Here is a 13591-nt window from a genome sequence, read left to right as displayed (position 1 = left end):
TTTCAACATGAGCCAGCATCTTTGTTGCATCCTATACTTCTAGAAAAGTATCTTCCAGCTACAATTGTAGAGCTGGATTCGTAGGAGTTCCTGCGTATCTTCTCAAACACTGCCATTCCTGGAGAAGTGATTCTTGGGTCCTCTTAAAGTATTTGAGGTATGGAGCAATCCTACAGATCAACAATCACTATCTATAAGGTGAGACTTGGTTTTCTTTGTTCTCTGGATTGTAACAGCCTATGTTGATTGGCCAAGAGACACATGTGGTTTAGGAAGACTTTCCTTAATAATGGATTCTGCAGGAGGTAAAAAGGAAGTAGAAAGTAGTTGTTAAAAGATTAATGGAGAAAAACTGTTTGATTACTAAACTCTGTGATCAAGATTGCTTGACAGTATAGCTTTTGAGTGCTACACAGTAGTTTTAAAAACTTGAATAGACGGTTAATAATCTCTGTTTTAGGTTGTGAGATACTTAAAATAACTGAGGATCTTAATTCTTTGAATCCCAGTCTGTTTTAGAGACAAATTTAATAAAACTGAAATGATTTATTTACATTATATGCAGTAATTGTGTTTGTGCCCAGATAGTTTGTTCTATATTCTCAGATCATGCAGCTATTCATAGTGGTACAGACATTGCAGGATTGAGTCCTTAAAGGGCAGGTTCATACATCATGCTAAGACAGTCTGTATTTTGTTTGTTTTGGCTTAGAATATTATGTGAACTCCATTCATTGTGGTTTATCCAAGAAAGCTAACAAACCGTGGCATTGCCCAGTGTATGCATCTAGACAAATAATGAGCCATCTTTCCAGTCTTTTAGGTGGCAGAGGCAGAATTTGGCATCCTGCTTCATTTTAACACAGGCCTCACATTAATGCAGAGAATCCTCTATTAGTGTCAGTGAAGATGTGCTAGGATCAGCTTTCCTGAATCAAGTGACTTGCGCTAATACCCATACTGTCTGGGGGTGGTGAGAGATGTAGGTCAATATATCTGAAGGGCCTTGGGTTGGGAAAGATTATTTTAGAGGAATTAGCTGGAGTCCCAGTAGCTCAAGAGCAACCTTTTCTAACTTGGCACCATCAAGACGGGTTGGCTTATGCTGCCTGTTGTATAGCCCAACCCCTCTAGAGAAGGCTGTTGAGGAAGGCTGTTTTGACCTTCAAGCGTGAAGAGGATTGGAAGTAAGAGGAATGGTTGCAAAAGGTCAGGGAGAAGTTTTGAAATGGACAGTACTTAGAAATTAGCAGGTTGTTGCCAACTGGGAGCATGTGACTTCCATTTTTTCCATTCTTAATGGTTCCCCAAAGATTTCGTATTTCATAGAATCATAGAATGTAAAGGTTGGAAGGGACCTTGGAGGACATCTGGTTTAACCTCATGCCCAGTGACATTTGGCCTAGCTAAGCTGAAAAACATTAGAGGCCAAGATGTTCAGCTTAGAAGAAATGAGAAGGTAATTCAATATGCGGTGAAAACTAACCGCTGGATGAAACCAACTATACTTGGCTGAACAGCACACGCAAAGGTTGAAATCCTTTGCACACTTACCTGAGAGTAAGCTCATTGATTTGCAATGGGATTTACATCTAAGTAAACTTAGTGAGGCAATGTTTGTACAACATGCTGGCTCATGGTTAACTCTGCCCAAACATACCAGTACTATTACTGGTATGTTAAAAGAGAATACTGCATATGCAGAGGGATAACTGAGGCTGATAACCTAGGCTACACCTTCTAGAGAAAGTGTATAAAAGTGTTATGTACAAGCTTCAATTGACAGAAGCCATGCTGGGCAGCAGAGGTGAATATCTATGGGCCCTTCTGGTAATGACGACAACATATGGAAGATTTCAACTTGGAGTGTAAGAGGAATAAATGTTGAAGTGCAAAATGAAATAAAATGAAATGAAAATATGTTGTGTGTTTGAAACTTAAGAGAAAGGATAAGGTTGTGATTAATTTAAATGAAGGTGATCTAAGGTTGTGGAATGGAACTGATGAATACATACAGAGAAAGAGAAGGTGTAGTTTTGATTAAGAATGAAAAGGCCCAAATTTATATCAGAAAATATGAATTGGTATTTTCTAGGATGTTTAGGTAGACATGATAATTCCTCAGATTACACTTAATTAGATCCAGTTGTTTCTATCACTGAGCTACAATAGCTCACTGCTTCATTGTTCCAGAAGGTTTTCCTATCAGCAAATTCAATTTTTTTCCATTTAAAAAAATTAGGGGAAATTTAATAATTAACTTTCAAATAATTAAATTTATTAAAAATTATTAGTATTAGGGAAACCATCGTTAGCAGACTTTAACAGCCATCACCACTGAGGTTTTGGTACCATAATTAACCCATCATGGCCAGCAATAGGCTAAGGCCAAGTAGGCACCAGCTGAGGGGTGCCAAATTTTAGGGGGTGCCAAAATTGAAAAGACTTCCAAAAAAAACAATAAAAAAGTGAAAAGCAGTAATGGCACACTTTGTGATCCAGCATGCCTGCTCAAGGATTAAATATAATTTCACAGACTTGTTGTCATATGACAACAATGGGTGCTGATGTAATTATACTGTGTAAATAGCAGTAAGGGTGAAACTGTCCGAGAAAAAAAAATTGTCGGGGCTGAAAATCAAAAACTTGAAGAAAAAAAGAAACAAGAGGGTACCCTTTTGAAATTCCTAACAAAATCAGAAGATGAGCCAAACCATAGGCAATGCCATAATAAGACTTTGCCTAGTGCACCAAAATGTCTAGAGCTGGCCCTGCCTCCCATTGTATCCTTGATAAGGTGGTTCATTTTGGAATTTTGTCCAGCTGTTTATTAGTGCTTTTGAGAAATATTTAGCTTTTACAGGTAGTCCTTGTTTAGCGACTGCCTCGTTTAGCGACCATTTGCAATTATGATGCTGATGAAAAAGTAACTTTGTAGCACTCCATACTTTTGTGTGGACTTAAAAAATACCAAAATCTACACTTAGTACATGTAGAGTATATAAAGGCCTGTGGTTGATTGGAGCACATACTTTACATGCAGAATGCCCTGGGATTACTTCCTCAACGTGACCCTTTCCAGAGCGTAGGGATAGCAATTTGCCCAACACACCTGAACATTGTATGTCTCACGAGGGTTTAATGGACCAGATGACATATGGTCTGCTGTGGTATAAGAATATTTCTTACGTGTGACAGAATGGAGCAACTGAACACTATCTGACATCCTGTCACATGATCACCTAGCCACACAAATTGTACTTGGAAGTTGATCAACTTGTCTTCGACAGCTTTGTGTTATCTGCTCCAAGGTTTTGTTTTGTTTTTGCATATGTAGAGCTCTCATATGGGGGAGCGAGAAAGGAATTTGGCTAAGGTATTTACAGGAAGACAGAGCTGTTGTTGGAGTTGGAAAAACAGAGTAGAAGATGGTGATTGGCAAGCTAAACTGTATTTTGGCAATTCTGGCTGCTGAAGAGAAGCCTGCTCCAGGATGGACTGAAGACATAAAAGTGTTCATGGGTAAAAGGAAGATCAGCAAAGTTGGAGAAAGATGGTCCGAAATGGGATCATATTAACTCAATGAACAATCCCCAAGGGAAAAAAGGATCTGAAGATCCACATTCTACTAGCCATGGGATAGCCAGCTAAACATAATTGATGACTTTGATTAACCTTAAGTGTTGGGGGGGCGTTATAGACATAGGATATAGGATCTACCCTCATTGTGCTCACTGTTAACATTGGGTACCAACATAACACCACCTTAGATTGGCTGGCACCAATTTTATTCCAAATCTGGGCCTGTAACTGAGGTCAAGGTATTTGCAGAACAACATACTTTTAAACTTTATGGAGGGCCCACTTGATAGGTTGTCCAGAATATAGAAAACAATAATGCCTGAGCGATCAACAGTGTTTTCTTTAAAGAGTCCCAGATGTTGTATGTATGTTTGTTTTTATTCTTTCTTCATCTGGATGGATAACAGAGCATCCTGGAACAGTTTAATCCAGCTTTGGAGAAGCTGATGTATCTGGGAAACAAGTATCTGCGGGCTTTTTATGGTAAGTGACAATGCTAGCTGTCTGCCTGCTTGCTTACGGTCTGCAGCATACTTTCTGACCCTGTAGCACATCCATCCTGCTGATGTTCCAAAAGTCCTTGAAAACCTGGCTGTCCTCCTGGGCTTGGAGTAGGGTGGCTTGATAGCCCATAGGTTATTTTTTGATGCTATATATTGCTCTCTCTTCTGCACTGGTACAATCTGTTTCATTATTTTTTATTGTTTCTTGCTCTTAAAATATAAGCCAACCATGATGATTTGGAGTTGGGCTGCTCTAAGATAGCAACATAACATAAAACATAACGTAACGTAACGTAACATCAGCTGTATCAGTTTGTTCTTAGTTCTGTAGAATTTCATATATGCATGAGAGAGGAGGTGATCTTTCTCACTATTCATGGATAGAGAAGAATATCTGTGCGGGCAAATGCATCTATATAATCAGATGCACCATAATCAGTACAGGGCATAGGCCAGTGTTTCTCAACCGTGGGAACTTTAAGACGTGTAGACTTCAGCTCCCAGGATTCCCCATGGCTGACTGGAGAATTCTGGGAGTTGAAGTCCAGACATCTTAAAGTTGCCACGGTTGAGAAACACTGGCATAACACGTATAAGAATTGCACATCTTTGCATGCTGTACTTGTGGACAACATGAAACTACAGGAGTTTCCAAGGAGTCCTGACTCTTTTCTTTGTCCAAGACAAACTTCAAACGGTTTGCAGAGAGGTGGTTTGGGGGCTGGCCTGAATCCTTGGCAGGGGAAAACCCAAGGAGAGAATTTCTGAAAAAGGCTTTAATATTAATCAAAGAATAATTCTAAGTAAAATGAATTTTAAAAAGAGAAAGGGAATTCCCAGCCAAAAATGCATTCTAATGTTCTTTCTTTAAAAAAAATTCTGCAGCTTTATCTGAAGCCGCAGATCAATATTTTACAGCGATTCAAAAGATTGGAGAACAAGCTCTTCAGAGTTCTACTTCACAAGTTCTGGGTAAGACTTCTATTCAATCTCTCTTCTATTTGGCAGCTTTATATGCCTGCCACTCCCCCACGATGGCACAAGAGTGGTCAAGAAAAGTGTTTTTATGCCTCTAAAATTGCTGCATGCTGGCCTTCTTCAATGTTTTACTGTTTAGATGTGCTAGGTTGCAGCCCCCATAATTTCCAGGCAGCACCACCATACCTGTCAGAATTACGGAAGTGATAATCTAGCACACATGGAATCAGTCTAAAGATAGATTATCAGGTTGGGAAAAACTGTATGATGCACCAAATATTAATCTAATTTTTCTATTACTGTATATATGAAATATACTGTATATACATGGAGAGAGCTGGCTTATGGAATCACCAAGGGTCAGATACAACTGAATGGATAATTCAATTCAATATACTGCAAAGACTTGTGGATCTTCCTCTCCCCCCCCCCCAATTTACCTTTAAAACTGGAAAGTTGTGTTAGATTCACTGAGGATATGAAAATGGAGGCTGATCATTTTTTAAAATCTAATTTTCCTTTTTTCAAGAAATCTTAAATTAACGGTTGTCTTCCTTTCAAGTATATGCAGTGGTGCACAATAGTTTTAGTCATGCTGGTTAATATATAAGTCAAAGTGTAGGCATTTTGAAAAAATGCAGTAACTAGAGGTTGGTATGGATTTGTTGAGGAAAAAAAATCTTGCTATACTTATTTTATCTCATGTTTTGATTAAGAAGCTTTTTTAATCAATTGTGGGTATGCATAATATATTTTGACTTAACTAAAGCATTGGATAAAGTACCTTGTGATATACAGATTACCAAGCTTGTTAAATGTGAGCTGGATGGCATGACAATAAAGTGGATATGTATCTGGCTCAGAGTGCTCATCAGTGGCTCTTTATTAAAGAGAGATATCAAGTGGTGTGCCCCAAGAATCTATCCTGGATCCTTGCTTTTCAATATTTTCATAAATGATTTGGATGAGGAGGTGGAGGGAATGCTTTGTAAATGCCACAAGATTGGATGGGATAGTTGATACCTGTTGTTGTTGTTGTTGTTGTTGTTAGTTGCCATCAAGTCGTTTACGACTCATGGCGACCCTATGTATAACAGAACAAAATGCTGTTCGGTCTTGTGCCATATGCCTGACTGCTCCAATGTTTGCATCCATTGTTGCGGTAATTGTATCAATCACATTGAAGGTCTTCCTTTTTTCCACTCTCGACTTTACCAAACATGATGTCCTTTTCAAGCAATCAGTCTTTCCTGACAATGTGCCCAAAGTATGCGAGTCTAAGCCTAGTTATCTTCGCCTCTAGGAAACATTCTGGTTGTATTTCTTCTAAAACTGATTTGTTTGTTCTTCTGGCAGTCCATGGTATTTTCAATAATCTTCGCCAACACCACAATTCAAATGCATCAATTCTTCTTCTATCTTCCTTTTTTAATGTCCAACTTTCACAGGCATATGTGGCAATTGAGAAGACCATGGCTTGAGTCAGATGCACCTTTGTTTTTAAACTGACGTCTTTACTTCTGAAAACTTTAGATAGGTCTTTGATGGCAGATTTTCCCAGTGCGATACATCGCTTGATTTCTTGATTACTATTTCCCTTGGCATTGATTGTTGATCCGAGTAGAATGAAATTGTTGGCGACTTCAATTTCTTCTCCATTTATTGTGACATTGTTTATTGGTCCATTTGAGAGAATCTTCGTCTTCTTCACATTCAGGTGTAGTCTGTACTGCTGACTACAATCTTTGACCTTCATCAGCAAGTACTTCAAGTCTTCTTCATTTCCAGCAAGCAAAGTTGTATCATTTAATATCATTGCAGGTTGTTAATGAGTCTTCCACCAATTCTGATACCCCATTCCTCTTCGTACATTCCTGCTTCTTGAATTATTTCTTCAGCGTACATATTGAATAAGTAGGGTGAAAGTATACAACCTTGCCTCACACCTTTTCCAATTTTGAACCACTCGGTGTCACCGTTTTCTGTTCTAACGACTGCCTCTTGATTCGTGTACAGGTTCTGCATGAGTACAATTAAGTGCTCTGGAATTCCCATTCTTCGTAATATTAGCCATAACTTGTTACGGTCCACACAGTCAAATGCCTTTGCATAATCAATGAAACAGAGGTAAACATCTTTCTGGTATTCTTTACATTCAGCCAAGATCCATCTGAAATTAGCAGTGATATCCCTCGTACCGTGTCCTCTTCTAAATCCAGCCTGTACTTCTCATAATTCTCTATTGATATAAGGCTGCAGATGTTGTTGAATTATTTTCAGCAAAATTTTGCTAGCATGTGAAATCAATGAAATTGTTCTATAATTTCCACATTCTGTTTGATCTCCTTTCTTTTGAATGGGTATGAATACGGATCTCCTCCAGTCAGTTGGCCAGGTTGTTGTCTTCCAAACTTCTTGACATAGAAGAGTAAGTGCTTCCATTGCTGCATCTGATTGTTGAAATATCTCAATTAGTAACCCATCAGGTCCTGGAGCTCTGTTTTTCACCAATGCCTTCAGTGCAGCTTGAACTTCTTCCTTCAGTACCGGTGGTTCTTGATCATATTCTACCTCCTGAAATACCTGAACATCAACTAATTCTTTTTTATACAGTGGTTCTGTATATACCTTCCATCTTCTCTTAATACTACCCACATCATTTAATGTTTTGCCCATAGAATCTTTAAGGATAGCAACTCGGGGCTTGAATTTTCTCTTCAGCTCTTTCAGTCTGAGAAATGCTGATCATGTTCTTCCTCTTTGATTTTCTAGCTCTAGGTCTTTGCATATTTCATCATAATGTTTTTCCTTATCTTTTTGAGCTGCCCTTTGACATTTTCTATTTAGCTGTTTTACTTCATTCTTTCTTCCATTAGCTTTAGCTACTTGGCGCTTAAGAGCAAATTCCAGAGTCTCATCTGATATCCATTTGGATCTTTTCCTTCTTTCCTGCTTTTTAAATGATCTTTCACTTCCTTTGCATATTATGTGTCTTCCCACAACTCTTCTGGTCTTTGATCATCCGTGTGTATTTTTGAGGTGATCTCTAAATTCAGGTGGGATGTTTTCTAGATCATACTTTGGTACTCTTGGACTTGCACATGAGCAATTGTATTTATCTGCTTGTTGCCCATAATCAGTGAAACAGTCATAGTTGGACTTTTGTTCCAGCATTAGATAACACTTTGCATGAGATGATATATGACAATCATTTATAAAAAAATATATTATTGTATAATATAGTGGACTAAATATACTATGGAGTCCTTAGCGCTCTCTGAGCTTGGTAATTACCCCATTTCGGGTAAGGAAATGTCTGCAAGCAAACAACTGAACTCAGAGAGCACCAAGGACTCCACAGTTCAACCCTGAGCTATGTATATTCTCTTCTATTAAATATACTATGTTTGCTAATCATTCCACTGGGGATTTTCAGAGTGCAAAGTTCTTTTGTGAGTTTATATCTAGCCATTGATCCATCCTCTCTCACAACGTGTTTCAAACTGATACGATTCAATCTATGCAAGGACTGTGTAGCTGAGCTAGTATGTGAATTGGTATATCCTGATCCTGTAGATTGATCGGTTTATTTCCCATTCGGTGCCAGTTACAACATGCTCATTTATAAAGCTAGTCTGACTTGTTTCTCCTTTTGTGTGCACATTTTTAAAGTTCCTCTCTTTTTTAAAAAAACAAATGTAATTGTTTGACAAAATACACATAATGTATTTTATTTCTTAGTTTTCATTCATTTTAAAATATTTTTCTTAAAATCTGGGTTTTAAAAATGCATTTGGATGTGTGTTTTGAGCTGAGAACTGCATTATGAAATTTGGAGAAATATGAAGTCTAAATAGTAATTTACCTCTGGTCTGTACTCCAGGTATGCAGATCAGATCAGTGTCCATTAGAAATCAGGTAGAATTTTCAAGCATTGTTATTTCACATTCAATAGTTCCAGCTTCTCTATTTGATGCCTTCCAGATGTGCTAGAACTGTAGCCTCTAATTTCCACTTGAGGATTCTGGGATTTGCAGTCTTACTCTATCCTGCAAAGAAGGCTGATCTGTAGCACCTGGTGCTAGTATTGTATATCAGGTCTGCCTAAATTGTAAATCATTAAGGCAGATGGAGTCCACCAGCCATTTACCGTGGCTTTCCATTTTAAAGTATAAAACAAATTGGGATAGCTAATATTGTAGAAATTGGTCTGAATTTAACAGAAATGTGAAATTTTTCATTTAGGGGGAAAAAAATCAAATGTATCTTCCATAGAATGGGAGATACCTGGCTCGATAATATTAAATTTGAAAAGGATCTTGGATCTTGTAATTGATCACAAGCTGAATGTACAGTTTTTTACAATTACTTTTTATTTATTTGTTTAATATTTTTATATCTTATTAAATAGCTTTGGTATATAATTCAACATTACTTTAACATATTTAACATTTATTGGCCTAAACAGATCCTTCCAACTCTATCATATAAAGAGTCTGGCTAGATCAGATCAAAGACTTATCTAGTCCAGTATTTTGTTTTTCATAGTAACCATGTTCTGAAACATGATGAAAGGGAAAATTACCATTTATTTTTTCCTTTCTGTGTAGAGTGGGACTGAGGGCTTTTTTGTTTTAACTTTATGACTTGTCCTTGGCACTGACTCTTTAGTTTTGCTCAATCCTGTTGGTTGGCTGGCAAGAGCACAAATTGGCTCATGCTGGTTCTAGCTTGCTCTCAGTGACTTGAGGTTGGCAAGGTATTGCATATCCAACTTCAAAAGACTTTGGAGGAACTGGGAAATGGAAACAATGCCATGTAGAAGGGCCCCCAGTGCATCCCATTTTTTCATTGGAAGATAGCTTATAGCATCATGAGGAGTAGCCATTAATATCTACTGTGTGTGTGGGAAAAGACTTGTTTAAATCAGCATCTGTCTTCCAAAATCAGCAAAGAGTCTTATAATACTTTAAAATAATTAATGTGTTAATTATGCCCATGCTAAATCTAAATCTTCATGCCCTCCTTAGTAGGTTCTACCTCCTATGCATCTCTAGCAAGCAGCCTTCAGGTTGGTTGTATGCCAACTTTCTGTGCATCAGCTTTCTACAACTTGGCATCCCCTGAATGTGCTTGGAGGGACTACATCTCCTAGAACTCCCAGCCAGTCCCAGAAGAAAAATAATTAAATATGATTTGTCTTTTCCTCCTTGAAGGTGAAATTTTGATACAGATGTCTGACACCCAGATGCATCTGAACCGCAACTCAGAAGTGGTTGTAAGTACCTTGGATATATCTCTAATAACAGGAAGTTGCAGGGGAGAACTGTGTTCTGGCAGTTATGGTAGTGACCCTTGTAACATATTTTTCTGATGTCCTAAACAATATCAGAAAAAGGATTTATTTTTCTTTTGGTTGCTTGCTACTCAAATTTTACTTATAGGAAGGCATGGGAGAGTGGGAAGCCTGCAGAGGCATATGTGTAAAGTTGTACAAGGTATCTGTATCACAGCTTGGTTATATATCTCCATCCTGTATATACATACAGCAGCTTCTTCCAACCTCGTTCCTTCCAGATATATTGCATTTCAGCTCACATAATCTCCATGTAGCATGACTAATGGCCAAAGGTCGACAATTTATTAATAAAGATTTTTTTTTTAAAAAAAAGAGGAAATAATATTGGGAGTGAAAGGTTGAGCCTTATCTTCTTTTTATTATTTTATAAATCACTCTAGCAGCCTTTCATGATGAAGAGTGGAAAATAAATGCTTTACATTCCTAACTAAATACATTTATGCTTTTTAATTTGCACAGAGCTTAGAGAGAGGTCACAACATGGTATATGTAGAGATTCTCAGCCAACAACACACGGCATTGCCTGAATAGAAAAGTACACTCATATTTGCATTTCTATCCAATATAGCTCTAACATCCCTAGGAGTATTCCTTATTCATTTCTCCATAAATGCATTCAATAACCAAGGAGAATGCACACATCCTTGTCTTGCTCATCACTCAGTGATGAACCAATGAGTGCTCCCTCACTTCAGTTTCATCCCAAATCATTTCATCATTGCTATTCTTAATCCCATTCCCTTTGCTGGAGGCTTCTTGTTTAATCCTTTTCACCCACTTCTATGACATTTTAAAATTATTTCCATCAAAATCACTCTGCGTTTTCTCTGTCTGTTTTAACTGTAACTGTCGCTTGCTATCTTCCCTACATACTTTGCAACTATTTTCCTCTCTTCCTCATTCTGCAGCAATCACTAGATAAATAAGACATGATTTCTGACAATACCTTCTTTTTTTGAACAGGCAGAGACCTTCCATGTAGATTTGTTGCAGCACATGGAAAAAAACACCAAGCTGGATGTACAGTTCATTAATGTAAGAGTCAGACTGATCCTGGCCTGTTTCTTCTTATCTTCCTCTCCTTTTTCTCTACTTGGCCACCACTGCAAATGCTGTGTCCCTTGAATTATTCTTGTCTTTTACAAGCTGCTATATATACCTATGGCTGGGCCGAGCAAACAAGTTATTGTTCATGAACCGCAAACGGCCTACTCATCTGCTCACGTAATGGCTGGTGCTTGATGTTAGATGACCAGAAAATCTAACCAGCCACACCTATAGCCTTTATAGCTACCACCATATTTATTCTACTTGTGCACATAATTAATGACTGTGTGTGGGGATCTGGGGTATTCTTCTTTTTTTCCTGAGTCCAGAGTAAAGATTTTATTTATTTGTTTATTTTAAACATGTTCACTTGTAGGATAGTCGCCAACGATACGAGAAGGAATACCGGCGCAGAGTAGCTAGCATAGATAAATGCATGATGGATCTGCAGAGGATGGAGAGGAGTCAAGATAAGAATGCCTGGGAGATGAAGGTAGGAAGCAGGCTGGCTGGGTCTGGTGAGAAGCTGAGGAAGACCAGTGCTGAGGGTCCAGCTATGGCAAACTTTATGCTTACAAAAACCAGTGAAGTCATCCCAGAATACATTGGATTACAATGGAGAGACTTTGGTTTAAATCCCTACATCCATAAAGTGTCCCTGATGGATGTATCCTTATAGGGAACTTTAGTGACTCCAAATTTTGTAGCTGAATTTGTTTCCTGAAGGTTCTTTTCTTTAAAAAAAAAAGGATCTTGTTAGTTGCCCTGAGCTTTTTGGAGAAACAGTAGGATCAAATGTAATTAATATGTATCTATATCTGTCTCCAATTTCCCACAAAGATGGTTCATACATAATTCCTACCAGGGGGATCCATAATTCCTTCCAGGGGGATCCACATTCCTACCAGGAGGGGTCCAAAAGGTCAAGATGGCAGCTGCAACTGTATTATCACTTTTGTACGTATGTTACTCATAGTCACCATCTTGACTTTGGACACCCCCACCATGGATGCCACTGTGCCCTACTCCTGCAGGCTGTTTCCTATGAGGCAAAACATCAGGCAATGTAATGGACTGTGAGAATAACCTTGAGAGACCGGAAGAAGACTGCAGCCTAGATAATGGTCTGATAAGAGAAATCTGAGTCCAAAGTTGGAATAGGGATAGAGAAAGCATCTCAGAAGGGACCCTCCCTAGTTCTCTGGAATGTAAAGGCAGGGGAGGGGGGAAGCACTTTCAGACTTGTAAGATTCTGCTACTGTAACCTTACAACAAAGGTAGTGTTAGTACTCATGGTTGGTGCTTCTTGTCTGGACTACTTCAAAAGGCTGGCATGCATGTATGGCAAGTTCATCCCAACTTAGCTATGCAGCAAAGCCATAAAATGAGCTGCTTCTTCATTTGTGTGATACTTTTTTCCAGCGGTTGCAAGGTATTTTTCAAAGCTCATTAATGTAGGCTGAAAATTGAATTTGAGAGCCTGTTTGGTGTAGTGGTTAAGGCATCAGGCTAGAAACCAGGAGACTGTGAGTTCTAGTCCTGCCTTAGACATGAAGTCAGCTTGGTGACCCTGGGCCAGTCACTCTCTCTCCACCCTGGGAAGCAGGCAATGGCGAACCACTTCTGAAATCTTGCCAAGAAAATTGCAGGGACTTGTCTAGGCAGTCACCAGGAGTCAAGACTGACTCGAAGTAGGCCCAGCCAACTGTAAAAACTCACCAAGCCCCTGGGATCTGGAAATGAAGAACCTGGTTGACAGGGATCCTTTCTCCCCACCTGCTCTCTTTCCTTGACTACAGGAGAACATGATGCGCTTGCACACTGAGATGCAAGTTTTCATCAGTGAGAGCCAACAGGCTGCTGAACTGGAGGAGAAGCGCCGCTATCGCTTCCTGGCTGAGAAGCACCAGTTACTCTCCAATACCTTTCTCCAGTTCTACACCAAAGTGAGGAGTAGGGGAGGCAGGTGTAACGTGGGGAAGAGATAGAGTCACATCTGTGCATTGGCATAGCTTGGTTTTGATGTGATGACCCTCTTGCTTTACTTTAAAGGGTCTTGGATATGGTACTTTCTGATGGGAAGAGAGAGGGAGGAGGGGGTTTAGTGTACGCTGTTTGCTTT

At 38.9% G+C, this 13591-nt stretch overlaps 1 protein-coding gene across 2 annotated transcripts in view; it reads left to right on the top strand.

Moving 5' to 3' along the window:
• Nucleotides 1–13591, top strand: part of BAIAP2L2 (BAR/IMD domain containing adaptor protein 2 like 2) — a 29612-nt gene continuing 16021 nt past the window's right edge. For both annotated transcript variants that reach the window (XM_063308467.1, XM_063308466.1), the window contains exons 1-7: nt 1–198; nt 3990–4065; nt 4971–5057; nt 10280–10341; nt 11386–11457; nt 11846–11962; nt 13269–13415. In XM_063308467.1, the coding sequence (XP_063164537.1) occupies nt 160–198; nt 3990–4065; nt 4971–5057; nt 10280–10341; nt 11386–11457; nt 11846–11962; nt 13269–13415 (600 nt within the window). In that variant the 5' untranslated portion in view covers nt 1–159. The remainder of the gene's footprint in view (nt 199–3989; nt 4066–4970; nt 5058–10279; nt 10342–11385; nt 11458–11845; nt 11963–13268; nt 13416–13591) is intronic.

Source organism: Candoia aspera, chromosome 7 (assembly GCF_035149785.1).
Source record: "Candoia aspera isolate rCanAsp1 chromosome 7, rCanAsp1.hap2, whole genome shotgun sequence".
NCBI classification, from domain to species: domain Eukaryota; kingdom Metazoa; phylum Chordata; class Lepidosauria; order Squamata; family Boidae; genus Candoia; species Candoia aspera.
Note: the sequence above shows the minus strand (reverse complement) of the source record. Positions and strands in the feature narration are given on the sequence as shown.